Source organism: Rhinatrema bivittatum, chromosome 7 (genome assembly GCF_901001135.1).
Source record: "Rhinatrema bivittatum chromosome 7, aRhiBiv1.1, whole genome shotgun sequence".
In the NCBI taxonomy this organism is placed as follows: Eukaryota; Metazoa; Chordata; class Amphibia; order Gymnophiona; family Rhinatrematidae; genus Rhinatrema; species Rhinatrema bivittatum.
The window spans coordinates 115,402,117-115,418,099 of record NC_042621.1 but is presented as its reverse complement, the minus strand read 5'-3'; the positions used below and the strand labels follow the sequence as shown (position 1 = coordinate 115,418,099).

Here is a 15,983-nt window from a genome sequence, read left to right as displayed (position 1 = left end):
CAGTTTATGGGCTCATTTTCTTCTCTTTCTTCACTGTGTTGAAGTTTTAAAAAGCCTGGGTTACCAAAACCGATTTCTAAATAGCTGAGTGAACAACTAATATAAACAAATTCTATAAGATCCATTCCTTTTTCCTTCCTCGCATATCATTCTGGAGGGAGATCTAAACAATTTGAAGCTACAGTCACTTAATCACTTTCAATGTAAATCTAAATAACTGGTTGCTGCTGCTGCATTCTTACATCTAAAATGCACATAGTCTGTAAACAATGCAAGACTGATCTCTGAATAAGACATTTTAAAAAAGAGAGGTCATGAGCCTAATAAGCCATACAATTTTTTTCTCTGTATTTTTGATGAATTCTCACTGGTGTATCATATATTAATTACTTTGTTATATTTGTATATTGCTCCCCTCTTAAACAAATGTTTGACCCAAAGCAGTTTATAATAACACAATAAATACATGTCCTTAATCGAACTTTGTGCTGCTGTTCCTGCCATTTTGAATGCCTCTGTCCACTAGGAACAAAGCCTTTGACTTGTTGCATCTCACGCCGAGAAGATCCCCATGCATAGAATTCTGAAACCCACTAAAGAAAGGAGAAAGTCATGTACCTGAAGGACAGAAATAGTACACATGAAGCAAGAAATTTACAGTTTGAGTAGTTCTAAAACAAGGGATTCAAGTAGTTCTAAAACAAGGATAGGAAACTGTAGGAGCGTAAACCCTGCTATAACATAAGGAAATATTTCTGCATAGAAAGGGGAATGAATAAATAGAGCAACCTTGGTTGGGGGAAAACTGGTGATGAAATTGAAAAAAACATGGGAGAGGAACATAAGATCCAGAGCCACCCTTAGACACCGAGTCTCACATCTGCAGTGTCTCTGCTCTCTTGCACTTTTCCAGGATCCTATCTCAGATTCAGCTTCACAAGCATACTTGATCTCTCCCACAGCAAAGCAAAGAGGACTGCTAGTGTGGCTCGCAGAACAAAGGCTGCCATCTGCAGAAGATACAAGAGGAGAGCGAGAGAGAGGGATGATGGTAGACTAGTAGGGAGCAATGAAGATGGTAATCAGGGAGAAGGAGAGAAGAGGATGGAGTGACACTAGCAACAGAAGAGTGGGAAACCAGAGAAAATATGTGAAGTAAAGAAATGGTGCTAACAGGTAGACAAGAAGTGAGATGAAAGAGAAGGATGTCAGACACACAAAAGGAAACTAGAACAAAGGAGAATCCAGATAAAAGGATTCAGGAGAAGATAGAAACGATCAAGCAGATGAGAAGCTAAGAACTGTATGATAAGGAAAAAAAAATATAAAAACAATTTGATTTCTGTTTTATTAGAATGTATTACTTATGAATTCATTCAATTTTGCATTGTGTATACAAATTTCTATTTTTTAAATTAAATGTGTAATATAGATCTCGACAGGTGACCAGAAATTTTGTTGTGGCACCCAGGTTTTTTGTGCCTTGCTCCAGCTTCCGGTACCGCTACCACCACATACACGTATGAAGTTACACCTACTGCTGAACAGGTGTAATTTTCTGCATATGCATTTACATTGATACTTTTGAAAATCGAAACTATGCACTTAAACACTTTCCCAGCCCCAACTAAAAGTGTCACCCCACTCCTCCTTTTCCCAGAACATCCACTATAAGCACGGAGAAAAGTACACATGTAATTGAGTTACACACATACTTTTCACCACATAACCCAATGAATAATTTTCAAAAGCTGATTTTCATACATCAACTGGAGTTTCTTTTTCATCCCACTACACCAGTCCAGTGCAAAAAAGTGAGATTTTGTCCCCGTACAATCTGTTGGAGGCAGAGACAATGACTTTTCCACTGACATCTTAGCCATTATGTATAGATGATAAACACTGTGAGAACTCCATATTCTCTGCCTGTTGCAGTTGGTAGGCTCTCTTTTGGTGCAGCAGGATTCTTGTGAAGGTACTGAAGCTATTTCAGGCCAGGCCACTGCTGCACCAGATGTATGCGCCAATTAACAGGGCCTCCCAGTTCCACAGGGGATTTGATCAAGCCTGGGTGGATGAGGGGCAGGGGCGCATCTCTCTCTCTAAAGAAAAAATAAGTTATTGAGAGATTGAGCAAGGTTCCTGCCTTGTATATTGTGAGCACCCAAGATAATCCTCTGCCTTTCCTTGCCTCTAGCCCCTTCCCCCTTTCTCACCTGTCCAGCTTCAGCTGAATTTAAACCAAAAAAGAAAAAAAAATTGAGCTCCTTGAGCTACAGGGCAGCAGAGCAGAGTGGTCATCTAGCTGTCTCTGGGCAAGTAATACTGACCTTCACGCATTGGTCTGTGTCTCAGAGGGTACTCTTTGGCAGCCTTGGACCTCTCCTTATTGAGGTTTGAGCCGGGAAGGTGGGGTGGGGGGAGGGGAAAGACTGTAACTGCTTCTATGGAAAAGCAGAGTCACGGCCGTCGCTGCGGGCCCTGTGACTGTAGGAGAGCTGTGTAAATTATGTGTTGGCAGGGGAAGGTTCCCAGGGAATGTTCTTTGGTGATGGGGCCAGTTTTGAAGCTCCCTAGGCAGAGGGGGATCTCTGGAGCCGATTAGTCTCATACAGCATCCTGGGAGGAGGTCACTGGTGTGCTGCAGTCTTGGTGGGAGTGGTGGCCATTTTGGACTATGCTCCCTTGGCTGTTTCCTCTCCTTTGTAGCAGCAGCAGCAGCTTGGAGCTTCAGAAATAGGAGCTGAGACACCCCTAGTCCTTGTGCCTGCTTCAGGTCTTTTTTTAGTTTTTGCCAAACTCTGCAGGTCAGGTAGGTTCTGGGTCAGATTTCTCCCAAAATTTTTCAGGTTTTTGTATCAGGCATTTTGTGCAGTTCCTAAGCTTAATGAGGGGATAAGTTATTCAGAGGAGGCTACTGTGGCTCCTGTTAGGGTACCAGTTCCAAACAAGCATTCCAGGTGACTAGCGGACTTCCCCTCTCCAAATTAACTTCTCGATTCTGCTAATGAGGTATCATTGGAAAAAGGGGAGCTTCTTTCTGACAGAATGATGCTGACATCCATCTTTTTTTCAAGGAGGAAATAGCCGTGCTGATTGACCAGTTGGTTTTTTGCCTTTGGATAGCGAAGGATGTGGCGGAGGAGGCTCCTCTCTGGGATCCTATTATTAAGGGGGGTCTGCAAGTCTTCAAAGGCCTTTCCCCTTCATTCAGAGATAGAGGAGTTAGTCCTCAGTGAGTAGGAGGCTCCTGGATTTGGGTCCTAAAGAAGTTAAAAATCTTCTTCTCTTGTATCTTCTCCTCCTGAGGCTGTCAAATGTTTGTTCCAGGTACCTCGGGTGAATGTGCTGGTCATGGTTGTTACCAGACATACCACCATCCCAGTGGAGGTTAGCACTTCATTCAAAGACTCTCAGAACAGAAAGACTGAAGTTCCCCTAAAGCATTTGTTTACTTCAATGGCTCTGGCAGTGCAAATTTCTATTTGTGATGACTTTGTGGATCCAGTGCAAGAGTGTCTCTTGCACTGGATTTAGCAGCTCTGGGAAAGTGAAAAGGCAGTTAGGATGGAATAGGCTGCTGCATTCTTGGTGGATGCCTTCTATGATATTCTCCATTCATCTTCTAGACCTGAAATGCTGGCATTCACTGCTAGGCAATTTCTTTGGCTTTATAATTGGTCCCCTGATTGTTGGTCAAAGTCTTAGTTGGGTAAGCTTCCCTTTAAAGGCCATTTGTTGTTTGGAGAAGACTTGGAGCAGTTAGTTAAAAACCTGGGAGACCCAAAGCATCAGAGTCTTCTGAAAGGTAAGCGTTGTTCTTTCTATCACTTAGCAAAAGGCCATTGTCACTTTATGGACTCAAGGAGATTTAGACCAGTTAAGCAGCTTTCTTATTCCTTCCATGGTTTTCAGGCCTCGAGGGATGGGGATCAGGCTTTTTGGGGCTTCTGAAAACCCAAGCTGGATTCGACCACCCCGCTGGGAGTTGGTCAGGCTTCACAATTAGGCTCAATAGGCCTGCTCTTTGGTGTTTCCTGTAGGTGGCCATCTGTAGCTTTCATACCAGGAGTGGACATAAATAACTTTGGATCAATGGGTGTTGGACATGATCTAGCTGGGGTATGCTTTAGAGCTTCGTTCTTTGGTTCCTGATATATTTAGGATCTCCCCATGTGTGTCTGTCGTCAAGTAGTTTTTCGAAACTCTGTCTGACTTCAGCTGTTGCACACCATGGTGCAGGTGCCAGTGCTTCCATCAGAGGGCATTGGCCGCTACTCCATCTAATTTGTAGTTCCAAAGAAGGCTGGGTTTTACCAACCCATTCTGGATATCAAGGAAGTAAATAACAGCCTCCGGGTTTCTCAAATTCAAAAGGAGATGCTTCGGTCAGTGTTTATCGTGGTCCAGCTGGGTGAGTTCCTGTCTTCCCTAGATCTGTCAGAAACCTATTTCCACATACCCATCTGGAAAGAGGATCAGAAATATCTTAGCTTTTGTGTCCTTCATGAGCATTTTTAGTTCAAGATGCTTCCCTTCAGCAGGTTGGAAATCAGGGCTATACAGTTGGCCCTATCTCACTTTCTTCCATTAATTCAAGGGAAAGCAGTTTGGTTATTGTCTGACAATAGTATTGCAGTGGCATTTGTAATCAGGTAGGCTGTACAAGACGTCAAGGGGTTTTGATGGAGACAATCTTCTTTTTCCCTGAGGGGAGGAAAATCTACACCTTCTGTTGACAGCTTACACTACCAGGTGAGAAAATATGCAAGTGGACTTTCTAAGCAAAAATCTTCTGGATCTTGGCAAGTTGGAGCTCAGCGAGAATGTCTTTATCACATTGTCCTCAGGTGAGAAGTGACTCCCATTAATCTGATGGCAACTTGCAAGAATGCCAAGATTCTGCAGTTCATCAGTCATTGCAGGGAGCTGGGTGCCCAAGGAATAGACTGTCTGGTTCAGCCTTGGCTAGAGTGGGGACTACTTCTATAAATTACCTCCTTGGCTGTTGATTGGCAGGGTCCTGCGGAGGATAGAACAAGAGCACAGCTGGGTGATTCTGGTGGCCCCAGATTAGTCTTAGAGGCAATGGTATGCAAATATGATGGAGGCTTCAGGATGACTCTCCCCTTTGTCTCCCAGCCATCTGGATTCTCCTATGTCAGGGCCCAGTCATGAGGAACGAGTCATCTCAGTTACATCCTGGCTCTTGAATGGGCGCACTTGAGAAAGGAATATTTATGCTCTGTCATTTTCCTGCTCTTGAAGGCTCATAAGTCTTCTATTACTTTGGCATTCATTCGAGTATGGTGCATTTTTTAGGCATTCTGCATAGAGCATTCATTGTCTCCTTGGTATTCTTATGTTCTATGCATTTTAGCCTTCTTCCAGAATAGCTTAGATAATGGTTTCGCATTGAAGTCCCTGAAGGCTTAGATTGCTACTATCTCCCGTTACAGGGGTAAAGTTTGTGGAGTCTTGGTGGCTGTTCATCCAGATGTTACCTGTTTTCTGAGAGGCTTCAGCCTCTGTTTCATCCATAGGTTCCTCAGTGGGATCTCAACTTGATTCTCTGAGAGCTAATTCATTCTCCCTTTGTGCCCATTTGTTTGGCTTGGAGTATTTCAGAAACTCAGATGCTTTCATGCAGAGATCCATTCCTTGTGGTTGGGTCTGATTCAGTGTCTTTAAGTCCAGGACCCTCCTTTCTGTTGAAAGTGGTGTCGTTTTTTCATTTGAATCAATTTTTCTTCCGTCCTTTTTGAGGGACGATTGTTGCTGCAACAACAATCTTATGTGGGTTGGGTTCTACTCCATTTACTTGGAAGTGTTGAATTCCTTTCATGAAACAGACAAGTTGTTCTGTTCAGAGATCTGTGTAAGAGAGAAGTGGCCTCTAAGGGCACTATTTCTGTGTGGATTAGGGACACTATAGCTTCACCACATTTGCTTAAAGTTCGAAGAATGCCTGACATTATTCAGGTTCAAGCTATGCGACCGCAGTCTTAGGCAGAGGCAACATCAGTTGCCCAGAAAACATTTGTAAAGCAGCTATGTGGTATCAAGCATTATCATCTGGACATTGCAGCTAAAGGGGCTGGAGCCTTCAAGGCAGCCCTTACTTCCTCCTGTCCCGTGTAATATGGGCTTAGATACTTCCCGCTTGTTTGGACTGGACTAGTGTAGTAGAATGAAATAGAAGGATACATTTTAATCTGTTAATTTCCTTTCCATTAGTCCTGCTACACCAGTCAAGGGCCCACCTGGGACGTAGGGCCATCATTGGTTCAAACTGGACATTTTTGCAGCGATCTGTTTGGTATGTATATGTTTCCAGACTTAGGGCCTGATTTTAAAAAGTATTTGTATGTTTAAAATTGGGTTTTACACATGTAAATGCACTTTTCCCGTCGATAGCAGGGCTGAATTAGCCATGCTGTCATGGGATCTGTCAATCAGGCCCGGGAGGCGGAGCTTGTCAAAGCAGAGAACAGAGCTTTGCTCTCTGCAGCTGCGCGTATGTTCCCGCGCAGGAAAGTAACGGACTCTCCTCAGTCTGTTTTTTCCGCGAGCGGGAACGCACGCGGAGCTGTTATTCTCCTCAGTTTAAAAACAGAAATAAAATGTCTAAACCCGGGTTTAAACCCTGTGCCTGTGGAAAACGGATGTCGGTAACGGATGGACATGATCGCTGTTATCAGTGTCTCGGGCCGCATCACCGAACAGAAAATTGTGAGTTTTGCTCAAAAATGTCACCACGGGCATTAAAACAGAGGGCCTATAGGCTTCAGGAAATTTTGCCTCCCGCGATCCGTCAGAGGCTCATTCTTCGCCTGGCCCGTTCACTTCATCGGCTCCGTCAAGAAAGAAATCTTTACCGTTTAATCCTAAGTCCTCCACTATAGGAGGTAAGAGGAAAGCAAAAAATCAAAGGCCAGTGGGTTCTCATAAATCCCCAGTGCCTGTAGAGCCGCAACGTACCTCATTGGAGGAGGAATCCTCCGCGCCGAAGATTTCTGCGCCTATGGCGCCAAATGCGCATATACCGGCGCCAAAGTCAGAGTCTGCGCACAACTTAGCAGTTCCGGCGCGCATGGTGCAGAAGAAACTACCGCGCCGACTAGTCATGCGCACGGCGCCAGAAACACCTGTGCGCACGGCGCCGAAGACATTTGAGCGCATGGCGCCGGAAACACTTACGCGCATGGCGCCGGGAACACCTGCACGCACGGCGCCGAAAACATTTGAGCGCATGGCGCCGAATACAAAGAAACTTATGCGCACGGCGCCGAAAAACCCTGTGCGCTTGGAATCAAAGAAACATGCGCATAAAACTACAACCGCGCACAATTCTTCTTCCGCGCACAGACATTCAAGTGCGCATGAGTCTACAGTCGCGCATACGCGCATATCTCCGCATACCTATACATCTGCGCATAAAAACATATCCACGCATAAATCTAATTCGGAGCATATATCAAGATCTGGGCGTAGAGACCAAAATTACTCGCCTCAAAAATTAAAGAGAAAGTTGAAGCGAAAACGATATACTTCACATACCTCTTCTTCCGAGGCGGAAGTTACAGATACGGACTCTTCATCTGAAGACTATCATAAGTACTCACATCACTCCCATTCTAAAAGATTAAAAAAGAGGAGTGCGACATGGGAGATGAGTCCTTCGACTTCTAAATCATCTCATAAAGTTCCGTCGACTACCGGCTCATTAAGAAAACCGGTACAAATTATTTCCTCTACCACTTCTTCAGATTCAGAAGTTTTTAAAACTACTCCAGACAAAACGACACGGAGAGATAGGGAGGTTCCTACAACGTCACCTCCAACAATTATTCCAAAACAACAAGACAATCGTATGATAATGCCCTCTCATGCAAGAGAAGCATTTTTTCAATTGTCGCAGTCTCTAGAAGGATTTTACGAGACGCTTCAATCATCATTTAAAATGACTAATACTTCTGAGGACAGTGCTACAAAACATAAAGCACAGTCAAATGTAGAGCAGTCGGCAGAACCACCGACGTCTCCCAGGAAAAACCAACCAACTTCACCTACTCATCTACAGGATACATATTTTGATTCTCCTTCAATACAAACATCCCCATCATCATCGGTGGGATGTCTGTCAGACACACAGGACCAACTACAGGAGCCACATTCTCCTCCTGAAGACCTTACATACCCAAAATTCATAGAAAAAATGGGTACAATTCTACATTTAGAGGTCCAAAAAGAAGCAGACCCTAGAGCAGAAACTCTTGGGCTTCTAAAGATATTTGATACTCAGGTGGAACCAACATCTCTTCCACCACAAGAAATCCTACACTCCGTATTACAAAAATCCTGGGAAACGCCTTATACAACTGCAGCTGTTTCCAAGAAAACAGACATTAAATTTCGTATGAAGAAAGCATCACTATACACTCTACCACAATTGCCTCACGCATCAGTCGTAGTAGAGTCGGCGTTGCAAAGGTTCAAGAAAACAAAATTGCACACTGCTTTTCCCCCAGGGAAAGACAATAAATATTTGGATGAATTTGGTAGGAAAATATACCATAATTCAATGTTAACGGCAAGAATTATGCAACATCAGTTCTACATGGTGCAATATCTGTATGAGTGTATGCAAGCTATGAAAGGTATACATTCCTCAGTAGCGGAACAAATACCTCAGCCTCTTCATGATATGGAAGAATGTTCTCGACATCTATTGAGATCAATCTATGAAGCACATGAAACGTCATCCAGAGCGTCTGCTGCAGCTATTGCAGCCCGTAGACTAGCATGGTTACGTTCAAGTTCCATAAGAGATGACTTGCATGTAAAACTAACGAACCTCCCATGCACGGGAGATAATTTGTTTGGAGAAAAGTTCCAGGACGCAGTAAGTAAATTAAAAGAGGAAGCTCTAGCAGTACAATCTCTAACATCAAATCCTATTTACTCGACTACACGTCGTTATGTGGGGTCTACCCGTAGACAATCATATGGCAGAAGACCCTATAGATCGTATCAATCTTTTCGTACGCAGCCATACCCTGCCTACCAACGTCCTGCTCCACAAAACAATACCTCAAATCAACGAAGAGGTAAACCACGTAACCAAAGGCAACAGGCACAACAGCAGACTACTGCTGCAAAGCCAACCTCATCTTTTTAGTTATTCAGCCGCCACCACAACATCAAACTCCTCCAGGCAGAATTTGTGTTTGCCTGAAAGTCTGGGAAACAATAACATCAGATCAATGGGTACTGGAGATAGTACGTCAAGGCTACCAACTCCAATTTGTAACAAAACCCATCTTGCCTCATCTTTCCACACTCAAGATTTACAATTCCCATCCACAACTGGGGGAGGAAATTGCTTTACTTTGCAAACAACAAGCAATTCGACAAATCCACCCACACCCCAAACTAGCAGCATTTTATTCCCCGTACTTCCTCATACCCAAGAAGTCTGGAGGCCTTCGCCCCATACTAGACCTAAGGGAGTTGAACAAATTTCTCACCAAGGAGAAATTCAAAATGGTATCGTTGAAGTCAATTCTTCCTCTCATTCAAACCAACGATTGGATGTGCTCCATCGATCTGAAGGATGCTTACACGCACATTCCAATCCATCCATCCTCGTGGCGTTACCTGTGCTTTCGCTACAGACATCAACACTACCAGTACAAAGTTCTTCCCTTTGGACTATCGGCTGCACCCAGAGTTTTCACCAAATGCATGATAGTGGTGGTGGCTCATCTCAGGAAACAAGGTATAACCATCTTTCCATACCTGGACGATTGGCTAATAATAGCCTCAACTCCGAATATCTTACAAGATCACCTCAATCGTGTGATACTTTGCTTACAACAACTAGGGTTGGTGATAAATTTTCAGAAATCACATCTACAACCAACACAGCAGTTACAGTTCATAGGCGCATGCCTGGACACTACGTGCAACAGGGCATACCTCCCAGACGACAGAATATCACATTTCCGTCAACTTCTGCACAACTTGAAACATACTCAGAGGCCGTCAGCAAGACAAGTCCTGGTAATTTTGGGCCACATGGCAGCGGCGAATTTCATGGTGCCCAACACCAGGCTACACATGAGACGCCTACAATGGGGTCTGAAACGACAGTGGAAACAGCATTCACAACCATTGACGCAAAAAGTATTGCTGACTGCAGAAATGAAAAAAGATATAGCATGGTGGCTCCTAGACTCCACCATGTCCAAGGGAGCACTGTTCAGCCCCCCTCCTCACAATGCAGTCCTAACCACAGATGCATCTCGCAAGGGATGGGGTGCACACCTCGAGACTTACGAAACCCAAGGGTTATGGACACTCTCAGAACAGAATCTACAAATAAATCTACTGGAACTCAGAGCGATTCGCAATGCATTACGAGTCTTCCAAGACCACCTGAAGGGACGCAGGGTCATGATCTACACAGACAACCAAGTAGCGATGTTTTACATCAACAAACAAGGAGGGTCCGGTTCATGGCCCCTCTGCAAAGAGACCCTGACAATCTTCGAACATGCTCACAAAAATTGCATACACCTACAAGCAACTTACCTACCAGGAGTTGCAAACACAAGAGCGGACAGGCTAAGCCGCATCTTTCATCCCCACGAATGGACACTCAACTCAGAAGTAGTCCAGGACATATTTCTACAGTGGGGGACACCTTCCATAGATCTCTTTGCAACAGAGATCAATTCTCAAGTTTCCCAATTCTGCTCGATAAGGCCAAGCCAATTCAGGATTGCTCAAGATGCCTTCCTCATTCCGTGGACGACAGGCCTTCTGTATGCCTTTCCTCCCATACCTCTCATAACAAGAACAATTCAGAAGTGCATAGCGGACAAAGCTCAACTGATACTCATAGCCCCAGCATGGCCGAGGCAACCATGGTACAGTTTCCTACTTCGACTATCCATCAAGGATCCAATTCTATTACCGAATCGTCAAGATCTTCTCAACCAAGATCAAGGAACACTTCTACACCCGCTACACTCATCTCTACACTTAACAGCTTGGAGATTGAGAGGCTCCTCCTGACAGAACAAGGAGTTTCCACTTCAGCACAATTCATCTTGTTACAATCAAGAAAATTCTCAACCAGGAAAAATTATAGCTATAAATGGAAACGCTACTCTACCTGGTGCACTTCCAAAGGTGTACCGCCATTGGACTGCTCCCCGGAATTGCTCATTGATTATCTTCATTCTCTATATGTAGTTGGACTAGCAACATCATCCATCAGAGTTCATCTCAGCGCCATAGGCGCCTATCATAGACCAATCAATGACATTCCTATATCCAATCACCCATTATTGACTCGTTTCATAAAGGGGTTAACACACATTCGTCCTCCGGTATCCAAACCTCCAGTCCCTTGGAACCTCAACATAGTTCTGGAACAGCTCATGCTTTCTCCATTTGAACCTATGGACTCAGTACACATGAAATACCTCACTTGGAAGGTGGTATTCCTGGTTGCAGTAACATCAGCACGAAGAGTTAGTGAGTTACAAGCTTTGGTCCACTATCCTCCATACTTACAATTTCATCAACAAAAGGTAGTTCTACGAACTCACCCATCCTTCCTACCAAAGGTAGTTACCCCATTCCATCTCAATCAGTCAATGGAATTACCAATATTTTTCCCTAAACCTCATGCAAACGATAGGGAAAAGCTACTGCACACATTGGATTGTAAAAGAGCCTTAACACACTACAAAGAAAGGACGAACTCGGACTCCCGTGTTTCTCAACTCTTTGTTTCCTACGACCCGAAGGCTCCTGGACAACCAGTACCCAAACGCACCATCTCCAGTTGGATAGCGCAATGCATCAAATTCTGCTATGACAAGCAGAATTTACATTTACAATCTACTCCTAAAGCTCACCAAGTCAGAGCAGTAGCAACATCCTTAGCACACCTGAAGAATGTGCAACCCATTGACATTTGTAAGGCAGCTACATGGTCATCACTGCATACCTTCACATCTCATTACTGCCTTGACCAGCAAGCAACTACGGATGCGAAGATAGGGCAAGCAATACTGCACTCTCTATCCTCCTGTCCACAGTGACTGCCACACTGTCAATGATCACGTCCAACCACATATATCATATATGACGTGATCGGGAGCTTTGGACTCCCATGACAGCATGGCTAATTCAGCCCTGCTATCGACGGGAAAAAGCAAGTTTGCTTACCGTAAACGATGTTTCCGTAGATAGCAGGATGAATTAGCCATGCTGACCCACCCTCCTCCCTGGCAGTCACCTAGTCTTCGACTACACTACAGCTTAATTACAGACTGAGGAGAGTCCGTTACTTTCCTGCGCGGGAACATACGCGCAGCCGCAGAGAGCAAAGCTCTGTTCTCTGCTTTGACAAGCTCCGCCTCCCGGGCCTGATTGACAGATCCCATGACAGCATGGCTAATTCATCCTGCTATCTACGGAAACATCGTTTACGGTAAGCAAACTTGCTTTTACTTGAGTAAGTGGGCTTTTGTAAATAGCTACAATATATGCCATAGAATTATCTATAAGATTTACTCATGCAAGTGCATTTTACTTGAGTAACTGGCTTTTGAAGATTGCTACGAGTAACTCCTTGGAAAATTACCTCCCTAGGCATTTTCCAGTGTTTGCCTGAGCAGGAAGGAGATTTCTCTCTGTTAATTACAAAGTTCATGACTAATGTAATATCATGTGTTTCTTTCATTAGTGTGTTTTCAGTACTTTGTCATAGGAATACTGAGTTCTCACAGTGTTGCACCACATATACATAGTGGTGATGATGTCACCTGAAAAGTCAGCGTGTCTGCCTCCATCTTCTGGTAGGAGGACAAAACCCTTGTCAGCTTGTTCGGACTAGACTGGTGTAGCAGGACTAACAGGAAATTAACAGTTAAAATTTTCTCCTTATGCGCATCAATCCATTTGAAAATTACCCCTAAAATGGTTGAGAATTTCAAACACCCCAGTTTGGGAAATCCTGGTTTCAGACATTCTTTGTCAGGGAATTTTTGTTAGTGATGTCACACATTAATTTGGAAGGCAGCGTTTTGTGGGTTGTTTTATTTTAAATCTGCTCCCATTCCTGTCACTGGGGAAAGCCTTATAAGAGTACAAGCTATATTGCTATTAGCTTAAGCCTATAGCTCACACTTTAATTAATGCTTCTAGCAACAGCACAGTCTTGTATGATCAGATTCCACTTGAAAATGTGTTTTAATTTAAAAGCCTGTATTTACCTTAGAACAATTCAGCAACGATTGAAATACACTAACATGATTGCATGAAACTCTGAACTGGAAGAGCAAGAAGGTACTGCAGGTTAAGACTGTGCTGTTTGGGAGAGGAGGTCATTTATTTTCATGTGCGTTAAAATTTATAATAAAATTTTAAATCGGCACAGAAACATGCTCTACAAAATATTGATGTTCCTGCTTTGTTTCAGAGCATGAGCTTGCTTTTTAAAATTAGTTTTAAATTTTTGCCCTTTTTATCCTCTTATGGGCCGATACAGTACAGTGCACTCCGGTGGATCTAATTTGCAAAAGAAACAGGGAGGGCAATAATTAAAGCCAGCTAAAGTGGCATTTTACCATGGAAATGGGCTATGTGAAAATTGCCCATCCTCAAAGCTAGTAAGATTGGAGACATTCCAGAGTGTGTGTTTAGGTCAAGAGAGAAAATAGCACACATAGATGGCATTTTTATATGTACACATAAAATTCTCAAAGAAAAAGTAGGTGCAGATCTCTGTGGATACTTTTTTCCTGGAGCAGTAAAAGCAAAACTATAAGCTTAGTTTTGTTTTGATTATTGGTGCAAAGCCCACAGGAAATTGACCAATACAGGCAATTTGAGTATTGCCCCATGCAACACAACATTAATTAGGTTGTGTCTTTGTGATCTCTGTTTGTTCATGGTGTGTATAGACTTTACAGAGTGTCACTGAGCAGATGAAGAGTTGCCTCATGTTTAGGACATGAGGACTGCAAAGTTGAAGTCTAATTGATAAGTATGATGTGTATGTCTCACACTCTTGCACCACTACTTTTATTTTTAAAATAATTGTTATTGTGTTTTTAATTTAGCAGAATTATGTGAATATTTTTTTGTGTGGCTTCTGGTTTTATGTCTTTTTGGTAAATCAATTGATATTGCCAGTACACACTAGCTGAATATAAAATGAACTCTAACATGGTTTTAGTGGATAATCGTACCAAAAAAAAAAAGATTGATGAGGTATTGAAATTAAGTTAACCCTTTGAAACTAAAGCCCTTTCAAAAATCTCATGGAATCCTTTGCTTATTAATAAAATTATGTGTTCTGAAGTTAAGCAGAGGATACCACAGAACCACTACATGGATTGCAAGACTACTGAAGATATTTAGTAGTCTGACAGATTTTGGTAATGGTCCCAGATTGTTTTTCTTATGAGGATATCCTGCTGTACCAGACAAAACTGAGAACTGAAAATTGCACCCATCCACCCCCTCTGCCCCTGTTCTGCAGTAACTCATTACCTGCACAAATTCATGCTGAAAACCTTGACAAGCAGGATAAATAGAAAGGAAGCGTTCTATAAGACTAACAATATTGACCTAGAACCATTTGTGAATCTACAAGTCACAGAGATTGAAAACATTTTTCCTGGATCCTTTTTCCTTTTTTAAATTAGAAAAAGGAGTCACCTTTTGAAGTAATGCTTTGGTCTCTTTCCTCTCTTATCTGTATTTTATAACACACAGGGAGCCAGCTCATAGTGATCTCCCACATACATCAGGCAAGTAGTTACAGATTTCCTAGTTATTTTGTTCCTTGTACACAGCTTCTATAGAATCTCTTAGATATGAGTATAAAATTTAAATCTGCAGAGCAGCCAAGTACAGTTCCATTCTTAAGGGGTCTTTGATTTTTTATTTTTTTTATTTTTTATTTTTTTACAGAAACTAGCATTCAAGCAAGACTTTGAGCTTTAAAACAAAGACGCATCAGAAGGCTTGTTCTATAGGAAAAATACAGGAATCTAGCAAAAGAGGCAATTCAGTACACCCTGTGATCAGTACAATGTGCAGACACTCTGTTTGAAGAGAACCTCTTGCTTGAACAACTTAAAAGAGCACTTAATTATAGCAGATACTAAAGGTTTGCCAGATTGAAATGCTTCTTTAAGGTATATGGCATATAGGAGGATGCGTATACTTTTTATTAAGATGTTTTTTTTTCCAGATGATTGGGACTTTTTCCCAGGTGCTCCGCATCTGGCTGCTATTCATTCCATCACTGAACCCATCAGGAAACTGCTGCAGGAGAACGTTGGTCCCTAACAGGCTCATAAAGCATCAAATTTACAGAAGGTTAAAAGGAAGGCTGCTAACTTTGATTAATGTTTGCAGTCTTTTATCCTTGTAACTTGAAAATGTAGATTCCTCTGCTGGGACCTGTTCTGTATGCAGGAATGTTTTGGCTGAGCCTACCCCCCTGCTGTCACTTTCTTTCTTTTGTATTCATTTGAATTACTTTGGTTCGGTTAACATGTTCTGGATACACTGCTAACATGAATGTTCATTGTTGATTACAATGGAGCACATCCTTGGTTTTGTGGCAATATTGCATGTTTCCATGTTTATGCTCCTTGCTGCATCTTTTTTTTCTTTTTTCTTTTTTTTTAAATCCGTGTGTGTGTGTTTGTTTCTGCTATGTTTTCTTTTGCATTTTAGCTAAACTCAGACTTGCCATGCATGATGCCAGATCTAGTACTCACAGCAGAACCCTAGCTGATAAGAAGCTGCAAATGTGTATACGAAAAGCACGAAGTCTTCAGGATCGCATGCAGCTGCCTCCTCTGCCTCCACCACCACCGCTGCCGCAGTCATCCTGCCTCCCAACACAGGGAGGCACTATAAACCAGTCTACAAGGTAGTGGACA

At 42.9% G+C, this 15,983-nt stretch overlaps 1 protein-coding gene across 14 annotated transcripts in view; it reads left to right on the top strand.

Moving 5' to 3' along the window:
- The window catches only part of USP54 (ubiquitin specific peptidase 54), a 533,711-nt gene that overhangs the window by 448,186 nt on the left and 69,542 nt on the right, over positions 1–15,983 (top strand). For 12 of the 14 annotated variants that reach the window (XM_029608960.1, XM_029608959.1, XM_029608954.1 and 9 more), the window contains one exon: positions 15,775–15,973. The exons of 1 other annotated variant lie outside the window; for it this stretch is intronic. In XM_029608960.1, the coding sequence (XP_029464820.1) occupies positions 15,775–15,973 (199 nt within the window). Of the gene's footprint in view, positions 1–15,000; positions 15,730–15,774; positions 15,974–15,983 lie in introns of those variants that run through there. One more of the 14 variants, XM_029608967.1, reaches the window with a different exon arrangement.